General features: G+C 35.8%; 1 protein-coding gene across 5 annotated transcripts in view; it reads left to right on the top strand.

Moving 5' to 3' along the window:
• The window catches only part of LOC136039467 (protein limb expression 1 homolog), a 140,624-nt gene extending 120,998 nt beyond the window's left edge, over positions 1-19,626 (top strand). For all 5 annotated transcript variants that reach the window (XM_065723238.1, XM_065723237.1, XM_065723236.1 and 2 more), the window contains 2 exons: positions 9,857-10,030; positions 15,180-19,626. In XM_065723238.1, the coding sequence (XP_065579310.1) occupies positions 9,857-10,030; positions 15,180-15,422 (417 nt within the window). In that variant the 3' untranslated portion in view covers positions 15,423-19,626. The remainder of the gene's footprint in view (positions 1-9,856; positions 10,031-15,179) is intronic.
• The last annotated feature ends 6,779 nt before the right edge of the window (positions 19,627-26,405 follow it).

Raw genomic sequence — 26,405 nt, 5'->3', positions numbered from 1 at the left:
GTTGGATCAACAAAAATATTCAAATTCTTCATAGTAATGAATGGTAAGTAAATAACGATCCTCGTCAATAACGAAAGTTAATTGCTTTTAAATGTTTGGATCAGTAATTGTGCGTTGATTAGTACCATCCTATGTTTAAATCTGCTATTTCAATTTTGGATAAATTTGAATAATACTTACAAAATTGGCGATGAATAGTAATTTTTGTGAAAAGTACTTGTTAATATTACTACTGAAGAATTTCGATTGGATGAAAAGGAGTATAATTGTTTGTATGGATGGAAATTTCTGCGACACTTTTGATCTTCTACAGAACCGAAGCCATCAAAACTTCTACAATAGGATTTTCTTATCGATAAATACATTACATACATTCTTTTAAATACATTGAAGTGCTTCATATATAGAAAAAGAAAATATTACCATTTAAAATTGCTGAGAACTAAGTTCCTAGCAGTATTTGCCACTCCCAAAGAAATTTCCTGGCGGGGCTAATGATGACCTGCCTTGCCTTTTCCACCTATGTGTGTTTAGATATGGGAATGTAACATTTTAGCTGTATAGAGAAACATTTTAATTAATTCCTACTCCCCCTACCTCTTTCAACATTCATCTGAAGCCTCAGGAAGTGTAAGCAGTTTGTCCATTAAAGTGTACTTTTGTAGGAATCTACCCTATCCCCACGTAAACAATGACCCACCACCCCTCATACTACTACTACTACTACTACTTATAACTCACTGCAGCACTAAGCCACCTGAGGCCTACACAGCTACGCACGCTCCTCCTCCAACCCAATCTATAGATGATACGCAATCACAGATCACCAAACGTAGCCTAATTTCATTACATATAAAGCGAATCAACTTGGTTGAATCCAATACTGCCACCACTGGGCATTACTTCTTTTGCAACTGAGAAGTTTAAAGATAGTTATTGATACTTTTAAATCAATTAACTTTACAGAATTTTAAATTTATCGCAAATTCGTCCTCTTCGGGATAAAGTCATAGTTTGTTGCTCTAAACCACCTTAACTGTCACCCAACCACCGTGCTATTTTGGTGTCTACTCCCCCCCCCTGTAAAATGTTCTGTCGGCACCCTTGTTCGTCGTTGTTAACATCTTTTAGTATTTTAAAAAGCTCATTATTGATGCAACGTGACGCCAGCGATCTTAAAATAAGTTACTTACGCTAATTAACGAAGTTCGGAGATTCCTCAGTTACTGAATAAAAAAAATGGGAAAATTGTGTATGATCTGTCCAGCAACTCATTTTGGGTTGCGCTTTTACCCTAATTATAGACAACTAAATAGTTAATCTGTTGACTAAAGGGATTGTAGTTTCTACAATATATCATTAAAAATGTCGGTTTTAACTATGGGCTCATTAAATTCCCGGATGTTACGAAAGTAAGGGGAGGCTTTGTTAGAAGTTGCGTAAAGAATTTGGAATGAACTGAAAATATTTGGTATGCGGTTACATGATGAACCTGCTTAACAAATTGGGTATATTTACTGTTGAGGTAGCGTAATAAGTAGGAAAAACTAAGTGGAAGTTAAGCCCAATAGGAAATTTTACCTCCTAGCCTACCAACCTCAGAGACGGATCAAGACGTATCAGTGCCCGGGGTAAGAATGACATATGGTGCCCCCTGGTCAACAAACCCATTATAGATGTCGGATTATAGTTACTTTGCTCCTTAAAAAAATATATTTATTTTCTGTATATTTGTTTAATTGTTTTACTATAAAACTCTCTAATTGTTTTACTATAAAACTCTAATATTCAACGCGGCAATATTATTTTGGTGACACAGAACAAACACAATTTAACTTATGTGTAATCAGTCTCATCCTGTACACTAAAACTTAAGTTTACATGTTTTTCTCGAAGCAAAAGCCTACAGTATTTTTGAACAAAAATGGATTTTTTAAAATTTCGATCGGATTTCTTGGGGTGGAAGGCACCTAAAAGGCATGGGAAGGCGGATGCTGGTTCTCTTTCAACCAGTTTTCAACATCCTTCTCAACACACCTTGAAAGTTCTATTTCCTCAAAGTTTTGCTTTCATACACTAGACTCTTTTGAAGAAGCAGGATTAAACATGCCCCTTTTCTCAATAATTCCTTAGATATTGCATATTTTCCCCTTTTGGCATCTAGCATGCACATAGTTTATTTTGATTGTGTTTGGTATCCCTCTCAACATTTATCCTTCTCGGTATTAGTAAAATCTCATTGTAAGTAGGGCAATATCTCCATTTATACGTGCTTCATAATGACAATGTCTTCATATGAAAGCTTCGAAGCCACATCATTTTCTACGCGAATTATACTCGAGTTTGTCAACTGCTGCTTGGCCATCCTGTTTCAAAGATAGTTCTTAATTAACTTAAATTGCTGCATCTCTTTCATTAGAAGAAACTGATGAAGGTGCATTACGCTGAAAAAGAGTGGTGGTAAGAAGATCTTTGGAAGGGGATCAAAGTTTACATGTTTTTCTCGAAGTAAATGTCTTCACAATGTCTTCATATGCAAGTTTTGAAGACACATCATGTTCTACGTGAATTATACTCGAGTTTGTCAACTGCTGCTTGGCCATCCTGTTTCAAAGATAGTTCTTAATTAACCTATATTGCTGCAGATCTTTCATTAGAAGGAACTGATGAAGGTGCATTACGCTGAAAAAGAGTGGTGGTAAGAAGATCTTTGGAGGGGGATCAAAGTTTACATGTTTTTCTCGAAGTAAATGTCTTCACAATGTCTTCATATGCAAGTTTTGAAGACACATCATGTTCTACGTGAATTATACTCGAGTTTGTCAACTGCTGCTTGGCCATCCTGTTTCAAAGATAGTTCTTAATTAACCTATATTGCTGCAGATCTTTCATTAGAAGGAACTGATGAAGGTGCATTACGCTGAAAAAGAGTGGTGGTAAGAAGATCTTTAGAGGGGGATCAAAGTTTACATGTTTTTGTCGAAGTAAATGTCTTCACAATGTCTTCATATGCAAGTTTCGAAGACACATCATGTTCTACGCGAATTATACTCGAGTTTGTCAACTGCTGCTTGGCCATCCTGTTTCAAAGATAGTTCTTAATTAACTTAAATTGCTGCATCTCTTTCATTAGAAGAAACTGATGAAGGTGCATTACGCTGACAAAGAGTGGTGGTAAGAAGATCTTTGGAGGAGGATCAAAGTTTACATGTTTTTCTCGAAGTAAATGTCTTCACAATGTCTTTATATGCAAGTTTTGAAGACACATCATGTTCTACGTGAATTATACTCGAGTTTGTCAACTGCTGCTTGGCCATCCTGTTTCAAAGATAGTTCTTAATTAACCTAAATTGCTGCAGCTCTTTCATTAGAACGAGCTGATACAGGCATATATGGCTTGACTGATTAACATTTCTGGGGGGTAACATCCTATTTTACAGATCAGTAAAGATCAGTCAGTAAAGTCAGATCAGTCAGTAAAATTGCTTCACAGCCGTTTCACCCATTAAATAAAAAAGAAAAAAAAATTGACGGAACTCAAATCAACCTAAACTGTGGATTCAAGGTGAATGAGCTGTTTTCATTTTGATGACTGTAGTCAGAAAAAGCGACATCTTGTCACTGTAAAGAAGCATAAGTAAAGAACACCTATTTTCAGACTAAAAAAGACGTAGGTATAAAACTTTGATGGGTCGAAATCCTGGTCGTATCCACCTATACCATTGTTTAGATTGAAAGACCGTTTTTTGGCGAAAAAAAAAAAAAAAAAAAAAATAGACTATATGTTGGACATCTGATGTTGTTTAACGACATTTTAGACTATAAATAAAAAGAGGCCTTAATGGGTACGAACTATGAGTCAATGCTGATAATGATTAATGCATTCCCTTGGAGGCTGAACCGAATATTAGTCAATTATTGCTCATTGTTGTTTGCTCGCCTTTTATACCTATTTTCAGACTAAAAAAGACGTAGGTATAAAACTTTGATGGGTCGAAATCCTGGTCGTATCCACCTATACCATTGTTTAGATTGAAAGACCGTTTTTTGGCGAAAAAAAAAAAACAACAAAAAAAACAAAACAAAATAGACTATATGTTGGACATCTGATGTTGTTTAACGACATTTTAGAAATAAAAAGAGGCCTTAATGGGTAAGAACTATGAGTCAATGCTGATAATGATTAGTGCATTCCCTTGGAGGCTGAACCGATTATTAGTCAATTATTGCTCATTGTTGTTTGTTCGCCTTTTATACCTATTTTCAGACTAAAAAAGATGTAGGTATAAAACTTTGATGGGTCGAAATCCTGGTCGTATCCACCTATACCATTGTTTAGATTGAAAGACCGTTTTTTGGCGAAAAAAAAAAAACAGCAAAAAAACAAAACAAAATAGACTATATGTTGGACATCTGATGTTGTTTAACGACATTTTGACTATAAATAAAAAGAGGCCTTAATGGGTAAGAACTATGAGTCAATGCTGATAATGATTAGTGCATTCCCTTGGAGGCTGAACCGATTATTAGTCAATTATTGCTCATTGTTGTTTGCTCGCCTTTTATACGATTTTGACCTGTCATGTTCTCATAAACTTCTTGCCGGGGGGGGGAGAGAAAGTAAAAGTAATCGACATTTTAAACAAGAAGTGACCGAAACTCATGAAAATTTGTTTGTTTTTTTTGGAGAGGAGGTGGCTCCTTGAGTCCCCCAATCCTCCGCAAATCCCCGATTCTAGACTTACTGCTCTTCATTATAGATTTTACTGTGATAGCGTTATTGAAACATTGTAAAACGCAAATTTTTCAAAATAAAAAATACAATATTAAAAGATTATAAAGACTGTTCTTAAAACCTGATTCGATGAGTCCTCCACTAAATTGCTCTTCATAGGCATAGAACTAAAGGGGAGAGGATTGTCCCCTTAAAGCTATAGATACCACCATATGCTATGTTTGTAAATGGATTGATTCATGAAAGATCAACCAAGCCATGGCGCACATACCATGGCAGCCATCACCTGTGCCGTTTACAATGGCAAATCTTGTCACAAGTAGAAGATGAAGTATTATTAGCTCAAATCGATTTAGTTACATTAGTGAATTCTTACCGTTCGTTCACTACCAAGCACCATCTTTACGTAGGCTGCTTCCATGTCCTTGCGTGGTGCTTTGACCTTCTCCTCGCTAAAATAGATAACGGTTTGATTGGTGAAATATCAGGACCAGCGATGTGATCTCTTCATTCCTTCTCTCCGGCGTGTGCTGTTGTTATTTTGTCACTTTGGCAAGTGAGCAACTCAATTATTTCACGTACCCTCCTAAAAGGTTTAAAAGTCAATCTGAATATTTTTTTTGACGTTACTTGTTCATTATAAGGAAGGCGGGTTGAAGACATATTTAAAAACATCCTCAAAGTCTCTAATTCCTAAATACATTTAAAAAGAGGCGAGTCATTGTACTGAAACTTGTGATCAGACTTTGATGGTCACGATTATCGTGACCCTTTTTTCTAAGTGAGTACACCTTTTAATGGTTTGATGTTCTCAAAGCCGTAATTATTCTGTGGGCCAAGTTAAATTGTCTTCCAATGTGTTTTTAGAAAAAGTGAATCTTATTGAACATTGAGGTCAATACACTGCTACGTCATGTCTGAATGAATAATATTTATTGAATTTACCATTTAAGTCATGCATTATTTACAAACGAGTACCTGAAGCTATCCTTAGATAATTCCTCTGGACCAAATCTTCATCACACTTTCGAAGCACCATTGTTTCAGAGCCACGCTTAACCAACCTCATTGCACTGGTCTCTAATAGTCTAGTCATAGTTTGCAGACTTGTCTTCCTATTTTTATTTATTTATTATTGTTTTTTTTCACTAAGTGAACATACCCGCCTTGTTATTCTACTTTTTCATCTTTTCTGCGTTCACCATATTTACTGATAATACTGCCAAAGTAAGTGAGGCCATCTACTTGATCCATCTTTTCGTTGCGCAACATCGCCTTTTCACCCTAATTCAAAAAGAGTGAAATAAAATTCCACAAATCCTGATTTAAAAATTTAGTGCATCTCTTTAATATACTCATTGATTGTAACTTTCCTTTCTATAAGTATTGACTTCAGTAGTAATATGTTCTTTTTTTTCAAAAATTAATGCCCTATTTTAATGAACAAATAGAAAAATACTTACAACCGACGAAAAAAAGGGAATCTAAAACGTAAAAACGAGCAGAAACTGGCCGATGTCATGGATAGATGAAATCTGGAAATTTTTTATCTGACCCAAGTGTGCCTGCAGGGGTGCCCTGTGTAGTGGAGGGTGTTGAAGGGATTAAAGGTTACCCTGACATCAGCTTAGACTTAAAGATGACAGTAGAACTTTTAATTTGCACTTGAAAGAGTTCCCTCGAAGTTTCCACAATCATTCATTCTGCATAATGAGACTAGGGAAAATATTACAAATGAGAAATGCGTGTTTCTTCACTAAACACAGCACTTATATACTCACTTTCGAGAAATCTTAATTAAGCTAAATTGCTGAAGCTCCTTTAACTGTGTGACTACCCCACCCCCCTACATCTGGAGAAGAGACGTACTAGTTACCATGTGCATAGTAGTCTCAGTTCAAAGTACTGCTATCCCAACATCCATGATTTTCCAAGGGTGCAGTATCTCCTACACATGATAGAGGATTTTTTCATCGTTCAGGATGATTGACTGGAGATAGACTCCAGCCGGAATTGGAATACCCTTTATACTTCTTCTCAGAAGATGATCCAGACTGTCTTATAAAGAAATACATTTTATTCCTATTTTTGCAAGTTTTCAGCCTATTTTCAATATACTTTTCACTCCAACAATTATGCAAAGCATTTAAAAAAATTTATTCGGTTGATGAACAAGGCTAAATCTTAGCTAGCGATTGTTAGTATTGGATTATTGAATTGAAATCTTGTAACACGGTTGAAAATGGCAATTATGGCATTGAAATGTCTCAAACGTATTAGACGCTCTACTTCTAAGGTTTATTTATCTCTGTCTTTTCAAATGTGTGAATTTGAAAAACAATATAACATGGCCAGGATCGTATCCAGGATTCTGTTCGAGGAAGTGATGTACAAAAACATTAATAATGCACCAAACAGTTGTTTATATGTATTTTGTTATGTTTTTAAGAGTTGGACAAACATTTCAGGGGGGGGAGTTCAACTGCCCCTGAATATGGCCTTAACCATAGTACATTCTGATTTGCAACAACAGCTGCCAACCATTGTCTTGAATTTTCTGCGACCTTGCCAATATGAAACTTAAACTAAAATTTGACATACCATCCGGGTTGGTATCAATCAATCTAAGGTGTCGGTTGTCTATTCTTCTCAATTAACTGCTCACGTCATAGTCTACTTATTTCTGCTTTCCATCTATTTGCATTTATTTAGCATGTTCGCATAACATCAGCTGTTGAGATCTAGGAGATATTCACTAAGCTTCATGTACAACGGAAATAGACTCAGACTTTTCGAGCAAGGATAGACAGCAGTTCTTAATAAGTAAATTGAATAAAAACATTTTCTTTCGGCCGAAAATAACGAGCAGCATTCAAACTTACAACGAACATAAATTATTCCGCACATGAGGAAGCTGTCCCCCACGTCAATGCCCCACTCCTCGCGCAAATTTTTTTTTTTTACTACTTTTAAAATAGCTTCTTATTCTAATTAAAAGACTCCTGTGTTTCAGAAGTTGATGTTAAAATTGGGACAAAGAGTCAAACTTTAGCGTAAGGAGCGAGATGTTGAGGAGGGGTAGCCCTCTCATATACTCAGCTGAAAAACATTGTTTCGTATGTAATTTCTTATCGTTTTTCAAATAATGCCAGTGGGTACGGGGTCCGGGACCGTCCCCCCGAAGAAAAACAACATAAAACTATCAGTACCTGTGTATTATACGCCACTCACTCAAGTTTACAATGTGTAAAACTTGAGAACAAACCGGTTTCTTCGTTAGTTTCCTCGTTACTTTAGAAACAGATTTGGGCTATATATTTGCATATTAGAAGGGGGGGTAAATTATAGCGGGTCTGGATGCACAATTTGTTATGTACAATTAATTTGCATACTATTAAGTAAGAATTGTTTTCTGACTTCAAACTGTCCAAATACTTTACCCCCCCCCTCCGCCCATATGTGCAAATATATAGCCCAAATAATATGTTTCCCATCTATTCTGTCACTTGTCTTAGTCTAGTCTCGCGCTAAGCTGAACGAAAATAACAAAGAAACCGGTTTGTTCTCGAGTTTTACGCAGCGTAAACTGGAGTGAGTGGCGCAATACACAAGTACCAAAATTCTCTCTCCCTGCGGAACGAAAAAAAAACTTAAATAAAATTCTCAAATTTGGAATGCCTTATTTTCCTCGGGGGGTATTTTCTGCGGGGGGGGAGTATTTTCCAGTGGATAATTTGTGCGGGGGTATTTTCCGGTGGGGAGTATATTCATCGTAGAGGTATTTTCCGCGAGGGGGGGGTGTTTTCTGGGGATTTAAAAGCTGGGGGGTGTAAACGCCTGAACCTTTGAAAATGTGGATATAGGCCTAACTTTAAGTTTTCTTAGTTTTTTGCCAATGATTATTCTTTTGGTCATGACAAGCAGATCACCCCTGAGTAAGATGGAAAGAGGTCGGGATAGATTAGTGTGGAGAAGGAGTGTCTGAAGTTTTGTTGGCATCAGGTGGCTTGGTATCTTTATTTGAACATTCATGGTCAGACACTATCCTCTATCACTATACATTACAAACTAAATAAGTTTTGTGACTGAATAATCCACAAGTACCGTAGTAGTTTTACATATTATCAATCTTAACCAGACCCTAAGTATTGGCAATAGTGTTATTTGGTGGTTATAATGTTCTAAGGTCGTGGTATATTTGCATATTACAAACTTGTATATCACATTTTGTCAAGTATTTAAATGTAAACAAATTATTTTTGGGTTTCGCCAAAATTAGTAAGTGAAAATTTGCCGCAACAGCACGTAGTAAAAAAAAATCTAACTAAACTTTAAAAAAGCAACAGAAATTAGAAACGGTTGAAACATAAAAAGAATATGCTTTAATATCTATTCAAAATATGTCAAATTTACCAACTTTAAAGTTAAATGTCGAAACATATTAGCATAAGACAACTTGCTAAATTATAGATAAGAATAAACTAAAACTAAATTAACTAATTAACTAAAATTATAACTAACTAAATTATAGATAAGAAGTAGGCACACTTCAAAAAGGATATAATGTTTATGGAATTATATTTCAGATCAATTTTTATTCACAAAATTTATCAAATTGTAATTTTAAATAAAATTTAAACAAATTTTATTCTGCTTCTTTTTTTCTGTCCGAAAAAATTGCGTATATATTTCATGGAGTTATAGTTACGGCGGAACAGTGGCGCTAATTGGCGAGTGGTGGAGGGTACTTGCCCTCTAGATTTTGAAACACCCATTTTTTCGATATTCAGTATAAATTTAGAAAAAGTAACTTCTTTTTGATTTTGAAAATATTTGCCCTTAGATTCTTTTTTATCTCCTACGAAAACAAATGCTCGCCTACATTTTCATGAATTGGTACCACTGAGACAGAGGTAAGCACATATTAGAATCATACAAGGGAGGATGAGTAGGAGTACCGAAAAGCTGAAGAAGCCAAAGGGCTGAAATTGTAATTAGGACAAGTTTGTCTCAATTAAGAACATCTTTATTTATCATTGATATTTTGTTGAAAAAGATAGCTGTCTTCATTTTATTAAAACTAAGAATGTGCATGCTAATGAATCAGCTTCATTTTACCAGGGAGACCCACACGAAGCAGACAATCCGAATTCTGGCGTTTCTGCATTCCGATTTATGCTGGAAGCAAATAAAGGCAGAACCATGCTCGAGTTCCAAGAACTGATGACCGTCTTTCAACTTTTACACTGGAATGGATCTTTAAAAGCTATGCGAGAACGCCAATGCTCGAGACAGGCAAGGAATATATACATTTATTTCGTCCAAAATCCTTTTTGGTATAATACCCTTCCCTCATGTATATGGGAGGAGTTTAATTTTTATACAATGCAATATGATATTTGGTCGTGGGCATTTCACTTTCTTATCTAATGCCACCGTGGTTTTTCAGTTGTAAGAAAAACATGTTTTAGAGGAAGCAGAAGACGGCATTAGTTATTTAGATGTACTTAGGGGGAAGTCAAGGGAAACTGGGAATAACTTTTGTATCAAAGAACTTAGCAATGAATAGCAACGAACATAAAAAGTTTTGTTTTCTGAATTAGGTTTTACTAATTTTTTACTCTTCCTCACACCCTCCTCTACCTATTTTTCTCACTCACGTTTTTCTTTAACTGGAGGGCTCTAGCTTTTTTTTCACTATTTTGCAAAATCTCAAATTTCATGTATTATTCAAGTAAAATTTCAAATAGGGCACGTTTAATTATGTAAATAAATAAAGGAACGAAAAAAAGGTTTAAAAATGCAATCATTAGTGATAGCTCAATTTCTAGGCGTGTCTGTTACCTGCTTATTATTTTCAATTACATGTTTCTGGAACGGATTTTATTTGTAGAATAATAAGCACTGGTAAAGCTTTTAATACGTATATAACTCATCTACTTGTCTGGTATGTTTGATAGCCTAACTAAGTTGGTTTAGTCATATTCTCTAAGAAGGATGCTTGAATAAAACGACTGAACGGTTTTCTGATGTTAAAGTAGTAATAGAAATAGAATAATTATCTTTCTATCGAATATGCCCTTAATTTCTTCGTATGTTATAAAAATTAACCAGATAATATTGCTACTTTCTGCGTCAATAAATATTATTGCACACATAATGGTCGATGATGATAGAATTATAATTATCATCACTTCAGAGACAATAATAAGTTGACTGCATTAATTTTGTAGGTTGTGTGTAACATGTTTTTTCAAACTGAGACATGTCACATGTTTTTTTTATTTCAAATTAATAATTATGATCAATTATTGTTAGTTCTCTGGGGGTCTTTTGTGGTAATTAAATTTTGGGGCAATTAAAAACTTGATGGCAGCACGTTTTATGTAGAGATTGTTGTGTTTTAATTTGTTTCTTTTTATTATTATTATTTCATCAAACTATTTTTATCAAATATTATTTTATATAAGTTTGATATTATTTTATTCAGTTTGATATTATTTTATCAAACTGTGTTTTAAGTTTTTTTTTTTTTTTTGTTAACAGACTAGTAGCTCTTTAGCTAGTGCTGTATAGCACAGTGGATACTAAGCTTAGACTTTAAGTTTGGTAGACGGCACCCAAGTAACTACTACTTGTGCTTATACTTGTAGTGGGACCAGGCAAGGACGCTTCACCCGGCATCTAGAAGACTACTTATGGTTGACTCCCTTTTGTCGCGGTCTTGTGCCAGCTTTTCGGCAAACCGGAGCCAGCAGCTCTCCCACTTTCTGCCAAACCTACGAAATCTGCCAATGGGGTTGAGGTCGTTTTTAGAAGTTGCCCATCAATTTTTCAATTGACCGCCATGTCGCCTGTGCCAATCTGGCGACGGGGCAGCTAGAAGCACTTGCTGTATGATGCGGTTATTGGGTATTCTAAGGACATGGCCAAGCCAACGCAGTATTCTCTGTTTGACAATTGCGGTGACGGGTTCGCTGTTACATTAATGGTGGCGCACATCAACATTTGAGATTCTGTCGGAGTATCAAATCCTCAGGATTTTTTGCAGACAGCGGTGGTCAAAGACTTCCAAAATTATGGAGATGAAGCGCCTTCAGTGGCCAAATTTCGACTGCATAGAAGAGAACAAATCTAATAGCCGCCTTATAGACAGAAAATTTTGTCTTCATGCTGAACTCCTGACGGTTCCACAAATGGCGGTGGAGTTGTGAGAAGATGGCTTGGGCTTTTTTGATTCTGTTCTATACGTCAGTAACTACTACGATATGATCCCTCTTTCAATTTACCCTTTTTGATCAAACGAAACTTTTAAAATACCAGATTTCCAACAGTTGGTACATATAACACACAGATTCTGTAAATACACGAATAGATGCTTAAAAGGCTTACGGCAAACACCTTTTGACTTCCTTCTATAAAATTTGATCTTGAATTACCGCGTTTTCACTTGTTATTTAGACTTTGGTTTGATCAACTTCTTCTTAAATGGCTGAAAATACTGGAAAGACAACTGGGGGACTGCAGAGGCGGAGATAAGAGAGATCATACAGGCTAGCTGTTGCATTTTTTTGCACTCAAATAATTTAATTTGAAGTCTTTTATTTCGCTAATACTTTTTCTATCATCATTTTCGTAAAAGAGTGTAAAAAGGAGTGCAAAGGGTAAATGATTGGCAAAAAGAGTGCAAATCTGGTCAGTGGAGGGAAAGAGTGCAATGTACAAAATAGTGTGCATTGCACTCGAAAAGTTGTAATTTGGCAACCCTGGCAGGACTGGGACGCTGCGGTCATTAGTCCTAAAGCATGTATATTGCAAATACATGTTTTTTAACCTTTCAGAGACAGGACAAATGTTGCAGATGCATGTTTTAGGTATATACAATTTCACAAAGCGTTTTTAAGCCTATTTAGGCATTTGACAATCGATTCACTCGTCGAGCTGAATTCAATTATATATCGAACTTGTAAAGGGACTGTTCGAGTTTATACATTATTTTACCTTCTAAGGATTATGTATTATCTACAGGCAGACTAGCTGCCAGATCACTCTGTACTTCTCACGAGGCATGTACGAAGGAGGGAGGGACATCAGAACTCATAACACCCCTAAATCTCGAGATTTCTTATGATTTATTTCACTTTCTCATAATCTCCCTATATATGGGCTATTTATTGCATTGTTTTTAGTCTTTAATCTGTTGAATTTTCTCTTCATTTCGAAATAAATTCTTGCAATCCGTTCCACCTTCTGACTACAAACATTTTCAAAGTAAAAATAGCACGGATTAAAGCAGGGGTTTTTACTTCGATTTTAGGAATTCATAAGAAATCATCGGACATTTGTTGTCAAAACAAGATCTGTAGCCCCCGTAATCCAAAATCAATGTGTCGATCAAGGGCGTATCAAGAATGTTGTTCGGGATGGGGGGGTGTAAATAACTTAAAACTGATAAAAAAAATTGTTTATATGCATTTTGTCAATTTTTTAGTGACGGTCAAAACCTATAACCCACACCCCTGGATACGGCCTTAGTATCAGTTGGTTAGTCTGGACCGTTTTTAGTCTTTTTTTTCGTTTAATTTTCAAGACACTTAAGGTTCCTGATTAATACAAAAATTCCATATATCTTCTTATATCCCTTGCAAAATATTTTGGCAGCAATAACTAAAAAAGTGGTATGTTGCATTACACAAATTGTACAGGAGACGAGAAAAGCCAAAATAAATGCATCATGTTTTGAATATAATTAAGGACCAGATGTTTGTGCCGGTAAGATTTTCAAATACTGTATATATTCTTCTCGCAAAAATAGTTTGACTGTGGTATGTTGCGTATCATAAAATGTACAGAAGATCAGAAAAACTCAAATATTTGTTTCAGGTTTTTAGAATTTAATTGAGGACCAGGTGTTTGCATATGGAATATTTTGAGTTTTAGTATATCTTTTTCTTGCCAAATATAGTTGACCTGCAGCAATTGAGCCAATCAATACAGTTTGCTGAGTTTGAGGAATTGCAGTATAATTTTTTTTAATGTACAATATAAAGTAAATATTATTGTCCTAAATGGTTGGCCTGGAACCAGTGGTGGCGCAATTTGTCAAAATCCTGGGGTAGGAGGGGAGGGGGCTAAAATTGCAGCAAATTTTCCCAAATTAAGTGAAAATGGCAGTAAAACTGAAAAATAAGCCATATAGCACCATAAAGGCAAAGATGTACTAAAGAAAACTGACCCGTTTCTCTGGATGCTTGAATTATGCAGGGTTACCTTAGTTTTGACAACATTTTAGAAGAAACTAAATTTTAGCTGGCATGAGGCAAATTTGGATCTGGGGGGGAGGCAGTTGCTCCCAGCCCTATAGAAAATTACGCTCCTTCCTGAAACCTTGCCAAAACAGTTTCAACTCAAGGAAAATTTAGTAAAATCAATTTCATGAAGCGTAACAAAAATTTATGTCTGATACAGCGTTTTCGAAATAGATACATCCCGATTGCAGTGAGAAACCTCTGTCCGTTAGCTCCGTTATTATTTGCAGAACTTTCTCAGTGTCTCTGAGACGATGAGCTAGAGTTTTAAATCCCGTATTTGGCCATACGCGACTTTTAAACTGTTCCCTCATTTCTCAAAATATTGTTGCATCTACAATACTTTGAGTAGGCCTCTCTAGGTCGGGCTCTCAGCCCATAGGCTGTAGTTCCTACTAAATAGTGCAACCTTGCCACCAGTAGTTTGTAGCATTCGTAAATCAGGGATCCTATAGTATCTTTACCTGCTTCAATCAACATTATTGACCCAGTAAAAAAGAAAAGATAAGAATAGTGAATATATGACCTTGAGCTATTAAGTTCGTTTGGCTTTCACGTTTATTTACTTTAGTTATGTAAAAGTAGCTTCAGTGTCCAGCAAAATGGTATATTATAACCTCCAAAAATACACAAGATAATTGTGCTATAATATTGTTAACGCTGATGTGCTGCTAACGAAAGCCTGGTAAAAAATAGAATGAAAACCTTCAAAAATAATAATCAAACTTCAAAAAATCCTACAACTAATTTTCAAAAACTTTCAAAAGCAATAGTAAACCTTCGAAAAATCTTACACCCAACTTTCAAAAACCAGGCAAAAAATTGCACATTAATAGATTTTTTTAATCTTTATTCTGGTGCATTTTTATTCGCCTTATAGCGAACTTTCATTTTTCCTTTCAAAGCGTCAATATCCCAATTTCAGTTGTTGTGTTTGTGTTAGGGAGTAGGACAAGTTTTATGAGCTGTTGGTTATTTCCAGTTTACTCAAAGTTTTGACCAAATCTTTTGGATAATCCTGGCTCCTCGTGCCATAATTTCATCGAAACCATTTTTTTGTCCTGATCGATATAACAGAAAGGGCGTCCGGCTTTTATATATTCAAAATTCCTAGTAATTTTTTTTTAATCTTGCAGGAAGTCGTTGCCCATTACTCCCACCGAGCATTAGATGACGATATGAGATCCCAAATGGCCCTTGATTGGATTGCTCGTGAGCAAGAAACACCTGGCATTGTTATAAGAGAGCTACAAGGAGCAGAGAGAGAGCTCGAAACCTCTCGACTTGCCGGCAGAGAACTTCGATTCCCAAAAGAGAAAAGAGATATTTTGCTACTAGCATGCAGTCAACTCAACCTTGGTGACCACCTTAGTAGTTAAAAGTGCTATTATAGAATCTGGAAATGGGTAACAAAAGATGTGGCTGCGATATAAAAATATTTCGCTTTTACTAAGTAGCACCAGAATGGAACCCAAGGCAATATTCCCCACTGATATACTTTACTAGTATCATTCAATTGCTGCGTCCTCGATTTTTGTATCACTACTGTAATATCTATTTAATATATCTCAACACCAGGAATAGAGAACTGAGATATAACGGTTTCTATTCCAAGCTGCACCTCAATTATTCTCTATTATTCAATCAATTAAAATATTAAAAAGTAGAACCAAAAAAGACATGAAAATGGTTTTTCCTTGAAATAGAAAAGAAGAAAAATTGACGTGAAAAGCACAAAATTCTGGTTACTAAAATTTTCATTACAGACTTTTGTATCGCCTCTGTAATATCTATGTAAGATATCTCAACACCAGGAATAGAGCTGAGATATAAAAGTTTCTATTCTAAGTGCACCTCAATTATTCTCTATTATTCAGTCAGTTAAAATAATAAAAAGTAGAACCCAAAAATACGGAAAAATGGTTTCTCCTTGAAATAGAAAAGAAGAAAAATTAACATGAAAAACGCAAAATTCTAGTTTCTGAAGTTTCAGTGACCAAGTTTGTCATCAGGGACGAAAGGCATAATTAAGACAAGAAAAACTAATGAATTAGAAATTAGTATAAAGCTTGCTATTTGTGTAAAAACAATAAATACCTCATGTCAAAATATGACTGTTTAATAGTTAGGAGTAACATAAAAACTACAAATGTCAGATAATTTTTATTGTTAAATAAAACAAAATAACAGAGGCTGGTAGAGCACAAACTTAAAAAAAGACAACAAACTTGCAAAAAGCGCCTCTCAAGAAAAGCTCCAATAGGCTACAGCTTAATCTCTGTAGCAGGAAAGAAATTGCATGCGCATAAGAAGTTTTGAAAAGGATCGGAATGCAAAGAAATTCTAGTGGTCTCTCAGATGTAATCAATCGATGGCATATAGCATAGTTCATTTAGTACAAACGCTAAAAATGCGCATATTTTGTTTTGATTTTAAAAGCCACAATGGTTCTTTAAAATGAATATCCTCTATAATAATTTTAGTTTTTTGGCTTTTTCTTATTATATTTTAGTGTCTAATATTTTGTTTATTATGCATACATATTTTTTCTATTGTTACACAAAATTGACTACCTATAAAATTTACATCAACCGAGCCAAGTAGTGCTTTATTGGCAATAAAACGTGCATCTTGGGAAATAGAAGGAATATATTAAGACATGGAAAATAGAAGGAAGATACCAAGACATACGAGCAATAGACACCCGACCCGCCATCTTCCTTTTTTTTTAAAGCAGTGCCAAAATAATGTGCCAAATAAAATCTTATTGTGCCATTAAGATTTCGTAGTGTCTTATTGTGCCATTAGTATCTTAGTTAGCTAACATGAAGCTAAACCAGAAGTAAATTTGCGCTCAAATACTTTTAAAAATGTATAAATTGAGGCAATTTTGTTTGTTTGGTAAAAAAGTAACACTACTAAAGTAAGTAAAGTAAAAAGTAAAAAGTGGCTGAAGTAAACTAGTAAAGGGTCACCCTAGCAAAGGTGCAAAAAAGTTACAAAATAAAAAAAGGACTTTATTCAAATACTAGTTATAAAACCAGTGATGTACGCATGGGGACCTTGGGGCTGGGCCCCTCCCAATGAAATCCTAATTTTTTTTAAATTTTCGGACGCTTTCTCAAATTATGATAGATTTTTTTCTGCCCCCCCCCCCCCCCCCTAAGAAAAATGTACCCTCTAGAACGGTCTAATTCATTTAGAAATAAAAATATTACTACCGTAGTCAAACAAGATCTGTTTAGTTGCTGCTGTAGATGGCTTCTATAAACACTTTAACCAACAGTTATAGTTAGTTTAAATGTGCTTTTTAGTCTTAGTTGGGTAGTTAAGGAGTCAATCGATCTAGTTTCTTAATAGAAAAATCAGGCCTTACATAAAAATTACTATTAGCAAAATCAGTCTTAATTAGTTATGACAGAAGGCTTGATTATATTCTAATAAACCCTTGCTATTGCAGCTACGGAGGGGGTAGGTACTATTATAAAAGTTAGGTTTTTATTTATATATTTATGTAAATATAGGCCCATTGACGCCGTGGGAGGAAGAACATAAAAACTGACATTGCCCCTGGGTACTAAAAAACCTATGACGCATCTTCTGATTGGAATGACAATTATTCCAAAATTAGGTTGATTGACATGCGTCATTTTTGTTTAGGCTGGTGAAAAAGTAACAAAAAATATTTAAAAATAGGCCTTGCGAAGAATTCCATCTTGACATCAAAATTGAACTCGATCTTCAAAAATAAATAGAAAATTGTGAATTTGTTTTGAATTTAATGTAAGAAGATGATAAATTCTACCAGCTAGAATAATGTTGCGAAAAAGAAATAACTACGTTGGTTTTTAATTACTTTTAATAGAATATTTAATTTTGCATTCAACGGTGTTATCTTCTTTTCAAAAATAGATTTGTAGGGTATGCTATTCCCAGCCACATCTTAACCCATTGAAAGATTTTTTCTGTCTTTTTTTCTAATTTTATCTTGTGATTATGATCTTTCAATGGCGCACAGAAATTAGTAAGTTTCAAAAAACAAAGTAGTGCGTATCTGTGATTATTACTGGAGTTGAATGAAAATTAAAATTTATATTTCGAAGTAGATTTTTCGTACGTTTTGTTGTTTTTTCCTTTTTTTGCTTAATTTCTTTTGCATATATTCTATCAAATCTTTCCAGTGTTAATTAGACTTCAAACTTATATTTACGCCTTCAAACTTTAACAGATCCTAATACCTATACGTAATATAGCACCATTATTCTTCATTTTAACATAAATTCAAAGAAACCAATGTTTTATGATTGTCCTAGATTTCCACTGCTATAAAGCAGGGACACAACGACCCTTCCTTTGAATCGCTAGCCTTCTACCCTCCATCCCCCCAAAAACGCTGAGATACGATTTAGCCAGACATTACCCTGGTTTATTGTAGAGCCCATCCTTAAGTTTGAGCTCTTAAAGTTAATCTCAGATTTAAAGTCGGTAAAAATTGATGCGGTGTAAAAAAAAATAGTAATTGCACTAAAAATTGCTATGCAGGACCTCTTTATAGCGAATGAATTCTTTAGCTACTTTCATGGTTACAAATACATCTATACAAGAAGGGAGGAGGTTCTTCCGTGTAAAATTTATGATTGTCCTAGATTTCCACTGCTATAAAGCAGGGACACAACGACCCTTCCTTTGAATCGCTAGCCTTCTACCCTCCATCCCCCCAAAAACGCTGAGATACGATTTAGCCAGACATTACCCTGGTTTATTGTAGAGCCCATCCTTAAGTTTGAGCTCTTAAAGTTAATCTCAGATTTAAAGTCGGTAAAATATCAAAAATTGATGCGGTGTAAAAAAAAAATAGTAATTGCACTAAAAATTGCTATGCAGGACCTCTTTATAGCGAATGAATTCTTTAGCTACTTTCATGGTTACAAATACATCTATACAAGAAGGGAGGAGGTTCCTCAGTGTAAAATTTTGCTCAAAAATGTGAAAGTGCTAAAAATTCTTCTAACTCCCTCTGTAGGTCCCAGAAAGTAATTAGAAACCTTACTGGATTTCCATTCTAACTGCACCTCTAACAAGAGACCCCCCTCCTAATTAAACTAAGAAGAAAGAGAGAGCTCCAATAGATTTTCTTTATCTGTTGAGTGTAATTATGAAGACTAGCCTCTTTTTTTGCTATTATGTTAAGGAGCTCACACACACACTCTTATTTGCCCTTAACTCCTCCCCGTCTGCAACCCAAATCATGGAGTGTAGGCATCTGTGTGAATCTTTTGTATTCAGATTAACCTGAATGATAGGGAACATTCTCAAGTGCAGTCTGTTTAATTTCTAAATTCGTATTTTACACTATTCTCTCGTTCCAAGCAGCATTGTCAAATTTTCCCTCCTGCAAAGACTTTAACTTTTCCAAATGCAAAACATAATCTTGTTTCACAAATAGTTCTGTAAGCTGTTCTTTTTGAATATAGTGTTTGTTGCTTTGTTTTAAATAGCTACGCGAAGTTCTCACTTATACAATCTATGCCTGATTGATCTTATGTTTTGTAAAAAGCTGGTAATAAACTGTTAATGCATAAATTTTTCAAAGTGAGTTTTAGGACATGGCTAAGGGTTTTAGGTCTGAATTTGGTGCTACTCCCTTCAAGAGCATTTCCTCTTAATCAAAGAAAACGGGTGTATCCTACACTTAAAATTTTTTGGATGAGTAAAACAGGGTATTAATTTTTTTTTCAAAAAAATTTTTCATCGAGAATTTAAGTAAAAAAAATTGTAAAAGTTACAATGTGCAGTTGTATCTTTTGGCTTCGATTGGATATATATGGCGTAGAATCATGCCATAGAGTAACCGTGTACAATAGACGAAAGCTGGTTCTGCTTCTAGTACTTTTAATGAGAAATCGGTGTTAAAACCTGGTGATTTCATTACCCCTGACGAAAGTAAACATAAATATAGTGGTTGCTTTAGCCTGATTGGTTACTTCGTTGCCTAGTCCCTCCCCCATACAAGTGTGCCTGTAAATATTATACAGTTAAAAGTCTACAAATATATTCGTCCTATTCTCAAAGTTTTATTCTCAAAATAAAGCCAAGTTATGGCAAAAAAAGGATTGTTTTTGTGAAGCATAAATTACGATCCAATTTGATAATACAAATTCAACCTGGCATGTATTATTAGAAGCAATATTCTTTGAGGATTACATTTATGTGACACAGTTTTGTCGATCGGAAAAATAATTTTTTCAACTCTGATGCAAAGAAACATAAAGCCCAGACGGACATAACAGGTATATATTTGCTTTTCTTGTTATTTACTGGGCGATACAACATATAACCAATGTCAGGCTACTTAATTCCAATGTCACAACGTTAAAACCATCGCTGGTTACCACTATCGGTAGATTATATAGCAACACTACCAATAGTTGGGAGTTGGATATTTGGTATTCTTGTCAACTATCCAAATGAGAAAAGTTGTAGGCTATAGTGAATGGCTAAAACATGTAGATTAAATCTTAAGAAAATAGTAGAATTGGGATTGCTCCCAATATTTAATTCCATCCCATGGTACAACGCTGAACGATCTCTGACAACCCCGCTATGTAATCGGGTCGGTGCAGAGATGTACGTAACGTGAGCGTAACCGTGCGGAAATTATGCCTCGTAGCAAAACACTCTTGCAATCGAACATAATAGCCATTTGGCATCCATCCTGCCAGAGAATACTTAAAGTAGAATTAGGAGTTCAACTCTCCCGAGTCACACCATGCTTAACCTTATTGTATATACAACCCTCGCCAGAAAATAGGGTAAAAATACACACTGTTTACAAAAGAAATTCGCAGTTTTATTCAGCTAAAGATCTTGTATGAAAACAACAAAATTAAAAGTCTCTTCATTTCGCTTAAGTGCTCAAGGCGCAGAACACATGACCATAACCAAAGACAGCGTTTTCATCGGGGGTTATAAAAGCACAAAAAAGGGAGATCATGTAGCCAAGCTACTTGTGAAAGGTGAATCAAAGCTTTGCAACTAAGAATAATCTTTCACATAATAATAAACATTTACAAAAGGAAAAAAGGACCTTTAGCTGACAAATAATTGGGTCCCTACTATACCCGAGACTGGGCCAATGACAATGATTGAAGCAGGTTACGGAACTGCTTATCAAATGTTCCTAACTGGATCAGTGAGGCTTTATTACCTAATAACATTGCATTGACTACAGCCCAGGGACTAGGGATCCACAAGTTGGAGGTTTTACAGTCAAAGTTTTAAAGATACATATTTTTAGAAACAAAATAATTTCTAAAATTTTGCACTGCCAAATGTATAACGTAGAATATCTACTACAGGAATTTTCTTTTTGTTCTATAACTCTTACACACTTTCGACACAAGACGTGACACTCCCTTTTGTTTTGTGCCAAGCAGTTAAGAAAAAATTGTCCGCAGTAATTCAAAAGGTAATGTTTTGCATAACATAGATTTTACAGGAGAATAAATTGAAAAAGGGATTTTAGCAAAAAAGGTTTTCAATGCATCCAAGATAGAAATTTTTTTTAACATAAAACGTTTCAACCTACAGATATTTTGATAAATGTATTGCAGATTTTGAGCGGTATGGCTAAAATTAAATCAGTGTCTAAAGATCTTTGTCTTTAAATCGATTTTAAGGAATAGAAATGGAAAACGGTAAATGGAAAGAATTATTTTTTTTAGCAAAATCATAGGCTGTCAGGCAAGGCGAGGGACTCAACTCATAAACTCAGACTCTTGCACTAGCAAAAGCTTAATTCAATATTAGTTGACCAATAAGTCACCTGGAATTGCAAGGCAAATAAGCGTCCAAAGCCTAAAAGGGCCTTTCTGCCTAGAGTGTTAGGCGAGTGAACCCATTTATAAGCTAAGACAGTTGCACTAACAAAAAATTAATTAAACATTGGGTGACCAATATTTAGTTGTTTTTCTGGGTTTGTGTCTTGGGCTTTACTGTCTAGACTTGTCACAAGCTCAGCCAGTTTTGCTAACAAAAATGCCCGGACAGTCAATAAAATGACATTACCCAGACTGTCAATGAAAATTGAGCTTAATAATTAAATAAAAATTTACAACCTGAACCCCCTAATGATAATCCACAGACCTTATATATGAGGGGGTCACTATAGAAAAAAAGTTGAAGTTGGGAATTATTGTCACTACAACAAACTTATACCAGGATTAAGCGAAAACGTATCAAAGAGGTGGGGGTGGGGGGTACAAAATACTTTTAAAAATACATAAAAAAAACTGTTTATATAAATTTTTGTTACTTTTTTACGAGTCGAACAAACATTTCGTGGGGAGGGGTTCAATCCCCCCTGATAAATAATAATAAATAAAACGATTTTATTTTCAAACACCTTACGCGGTCATGCCGATCAGCGGCAGTTCTTGTCATAAAAAGGCACTAAACGCATAAAATACATGAAAATTGCAGCCTTACCCATTATAATACAAAATTATACATTGATTTGAAATATCACAGATTCGAACTAAACAGTCAAATAGAGTCAAACGAACAAAAAGAATTATGAACTAAAAATAAATATATACAATTATTGACGAGTGGGTTCAGAATTAGAAATCTTAATGTACGAGGGAACAAAACTACTTGCATACCGCATATGCCGTGCTGGTACATGCTGAATTTTTGGTACCGGTTGAGCTACATGTCGCAGGGGCCTTTGGCGCGAAGGGAGATGCTCAAGGTTGAGGATTTCACGAAGCCGTGGATTTTCCAAAAAACCTACACCAAATTTAAAACACAATTCATCACGGCGTGTTGATGGAGTTGTAAGTGAAAATTGTTTTAAAAATGAACGATAAGGGACTTTGAGAGATTTAGACACTACCAGAAGAGGTCGGTATTGGATCCTTTCCAGGTGGTCCTTCTGGTCCAAAATCCGGCCCAGCTTCGCCCTTTGATCATTTTGATGTGTGAGATATATTCCCGAAAATTTGATATCCATGATGCCTGAAACATTCCGTAAAGCAAGGGATGAACTGTCCTCCAGAAAAAAAATTAATACGAGCGATTTTCCATGATTGACGATCGTTTTGTCCTCCTCAGACTGGTGTGAAAAACTCACCATTATTCTGTCCGCCTTACTTGAAAAACTCTTTTCATCTAGCTCCAGCACAGATAGATCATCAACGAACTTAAACCGATCCGACTCATCATTTGTCAACTCATTTACGATAGCCAAAAAAGGTAGAGGGCCTAAAATTGTTCCCTAAGGAACTCCACAGTATATTGGATCAAAATAGGCTGATTTATGCTTTTTTTTTTACTTCTACCTGAAAGAGAATTTCTTACCAAATTTGCATCGACAATAAAATTTGTCAATAGCTTGCCGATAAGAGTTCTATGGCATATCAAATCAAATACTTTCTTTAGGTCAAAGGTGATGAGGTTGGCCCAGCGTTCCCGTTAATCTAGATACTTCAAAATCTTATCAAGCAAACTAACTAAGTAATGGCTTGTCGAACTCTTGGGAAAATTACCGAATTGAGGGCCGATTTTTTACAAAATTTTCAGTCACCTAGCGATGAAACTTTCATAGATCTTGCTAAAAAATGATGTCATCGCAATAGGCCCGTACACCAGTAAAATCACAGGGTGCTCTGGTCGGGATTAAAATAAGAGCCCTGAGACATGAATTCCTTCTAAAAATCAAATTTCATTACGATCTGATCATCTATTCGTAAGATAAAAATACCCCAATTTTCATGTTTTTCAAGAATTCCGGTTTCCCCCTCCAACTCCCCCGAATGTCACAGGATCTGGTCGGAATTTGAAATTACAACTTTAAAGCACAAGATCCTTCTAAATATCAAATTTCATTAAGATCTGGTCACCCTTTCGTAAGTTACAAATACCTCAATTTTCAAAATTACCCCCCCTCCCAATTCCACCAAAGAGAGCAGCTCCGGTCCAGTTATGTCAGTCACGTATCTTAGACAGGTTTCTATTCTTCCCATCCAGTTTCATCCTGATCTCACCGCTTTAAGTATTTTCTAAGATTTCCGGTCCCCCCAACTGCCCCCCCCCCCAATTACGCTTGATCCGGTTGAGATTTAAAATAAGATATCTGAGTTACGAGGTCCTTCTAAATATGAAGTTTCATGAAGATCCGATCACTCCTTCGTAAATTAAAAATACGTCATTTTTTCTTATTTTTCAGAATTACCCCCCCTCCCAATTGAGCGGATCCGTTCCAATTATGTAAATCACGTATGCAAGGCTTCTGCTTATTTTTCCAACCAAGTTTCATCCCAATCCCTCCAATCTAAGCGTTTTCCATCATTTTAGGTTTCCCCACCCGAAACTTCCCCCAATGTCACCAGATTTGATCAGGATTTAAAATAAGAGCTTTGAGACACGATATCCTTCTAAATATCAAATTTCATGGAGATCCAATCACCTATTCGTAAGTTAAAAATACCTCATTTTTTCTAATTTTTAAGAATTATACCCCCCCCCCAACTACCCCAAAGAGAGCGAATCAGTTCCGATTATGTCAATCATGTATCTGGGACTTGCGCTTATTTTTCCCATCAAGTTTCATCCCGATCCCTCCACTCTAAGTGTTTCCCAAGATTTTAGGTTCCCCCCTCAAACTCCCCCAATGTCATCAGATCCGGTCGGGATTTAAAATAAGAGCTCTGAGACACAATATCATTCCAAAAATCAAATTTCATTAAGATCCAATCACCCGCTCATAAGTTAAAAATACTTCATTTTCTCTATTTTTTCCGAATTAACCGGCCCCCACTCCCCCCCCCAGATGGTCAAATCGGGAAAACGACTATTTCTAATTTAATCTGGTCCGGTCCCTGATACGCTTGCCAAATTTCATCGTCGTAGCTTACCTGGAAGTGCCTAAAGTAGCAAAACCGGGACTTTAGGTTTCCCCCCTCCAACTCCCCCAATGTCATCAGATCCGGTCGGGATTTAAAATAAGAGCTCTGAGACACAATATCATTCCAAATATCAAATTTCATTAAGATCCAATCACCCGCTCATAAGTTAAAAATACTTCATTTTTTTTCTATTTTTTGCGAATTACCCGCCCCCCCCCACTCCCTTCCAGATGGTCAAATCGGGAAACGACTATTTCTAATTTAATCAGGTCCGGTCCCTGATACGCTTGCCAAATTTCATCGTCCTAGCTTACCTGGAAGTGCCTAAAGTAGCAAAACCGGGACCGACAGACAGACCGACAGAATTGGCGATTGCTATATGTCACTTGGTTAATACCAAGTGCCATAAAAAGCGTTTTTTTTTCTGTCATCACCATGCCTACATTAAAATCGTGCATTCCATGGCTACGCGGATATGAGCAGTCATTCTTGTGATAGCGTTGAATCTAGTAGTCCATATTGAATCAATTAAACTGGTTTACTAAAGCATATGAACTTTATGATAAAACAAACCGATTTATTTGACCCCAGATGTGTCATTGTATGGATTACCACTTGGAGTATTCCCGACCCTGGGTTCTTGCCACTCGTATTCTGGCATGCAAGAACCTCGAAGGGTGTGGTTTGGCATCGCAATCAATTTCAGAGGGGAGGGTTCCTATTAGAAATAAGTTTATGCCATAAAAGAGGTACTTCTGATAGGTCTTTATAAAAATCCCACATTTCTATTGCTCCATTAGACGCACCTGCAAGAAAAAGAGACACATTTTTTGCATTCGGCAAAAATGAGAGGTTTTCTGAGAGGTTTTATTGAAAATACCACGTTTCTTTGAGCCAAGACTTTTGTCTTATCTTCTCGTTGGCGACCCCATTTCACGCGTGGAGAAACTCTAGGGGAATTGTCAGCAGATTTAAAATTATCTGGGGGATTTTTACACGGGGCAGGGGCGTATCTCCAGTATTTTAATTGGGGAGGGAGGGGGCAAGAGGGATCCATATCTGGATAGTCAACTCTAGGGGAATTTTATTTGGGGGGCAAGAGGGATCCATATCTGGATAGTCAACGGGCTCGGGCTTTATAATAATTTTCCTCTCCAAATTATTGATGGGAAACTACACCCTTCCTGAAACGACACCTTGACGCAGGGAGAAGGGATTTCCCAAGGAAGAAACACTCTGTATGGGAATTATTACCAGAAGAGAAGAAATTTTCATTTGGGAGGAGATTTCCGGGGAAACTTTCACACAGAGGTGGATTCAGTCATGACCTAATAAACGATCAGAAATTAAGTAAAAACAAATATATTTTCAAAAAAAAGTATAGTAAAAAGTATTTTCAGGCGGAATTGTCCACAAAAAATTTTCAGGGAAAAAGTATTAGCGTGGATGAAATTT

The sequence above is a fragment of the Artemia franciscana genome, chromosome 19, assembly GCF_032884065.1.
Source record: "Artemia franciscana chromosome 19, ASM3288406v1, whole genome shotgun sequence".
NCBI lineage: Eukaryota > Metazoa > Arthropoda > Branchiopoda > Anostraca > Artemiidae > Artemia > Artemia franciscana.
The sequence above is the reverse complement of the archived record's forward strand: the minus strand, read 5'-3'. Positions and strand labels throughout refer to the sequence as shown.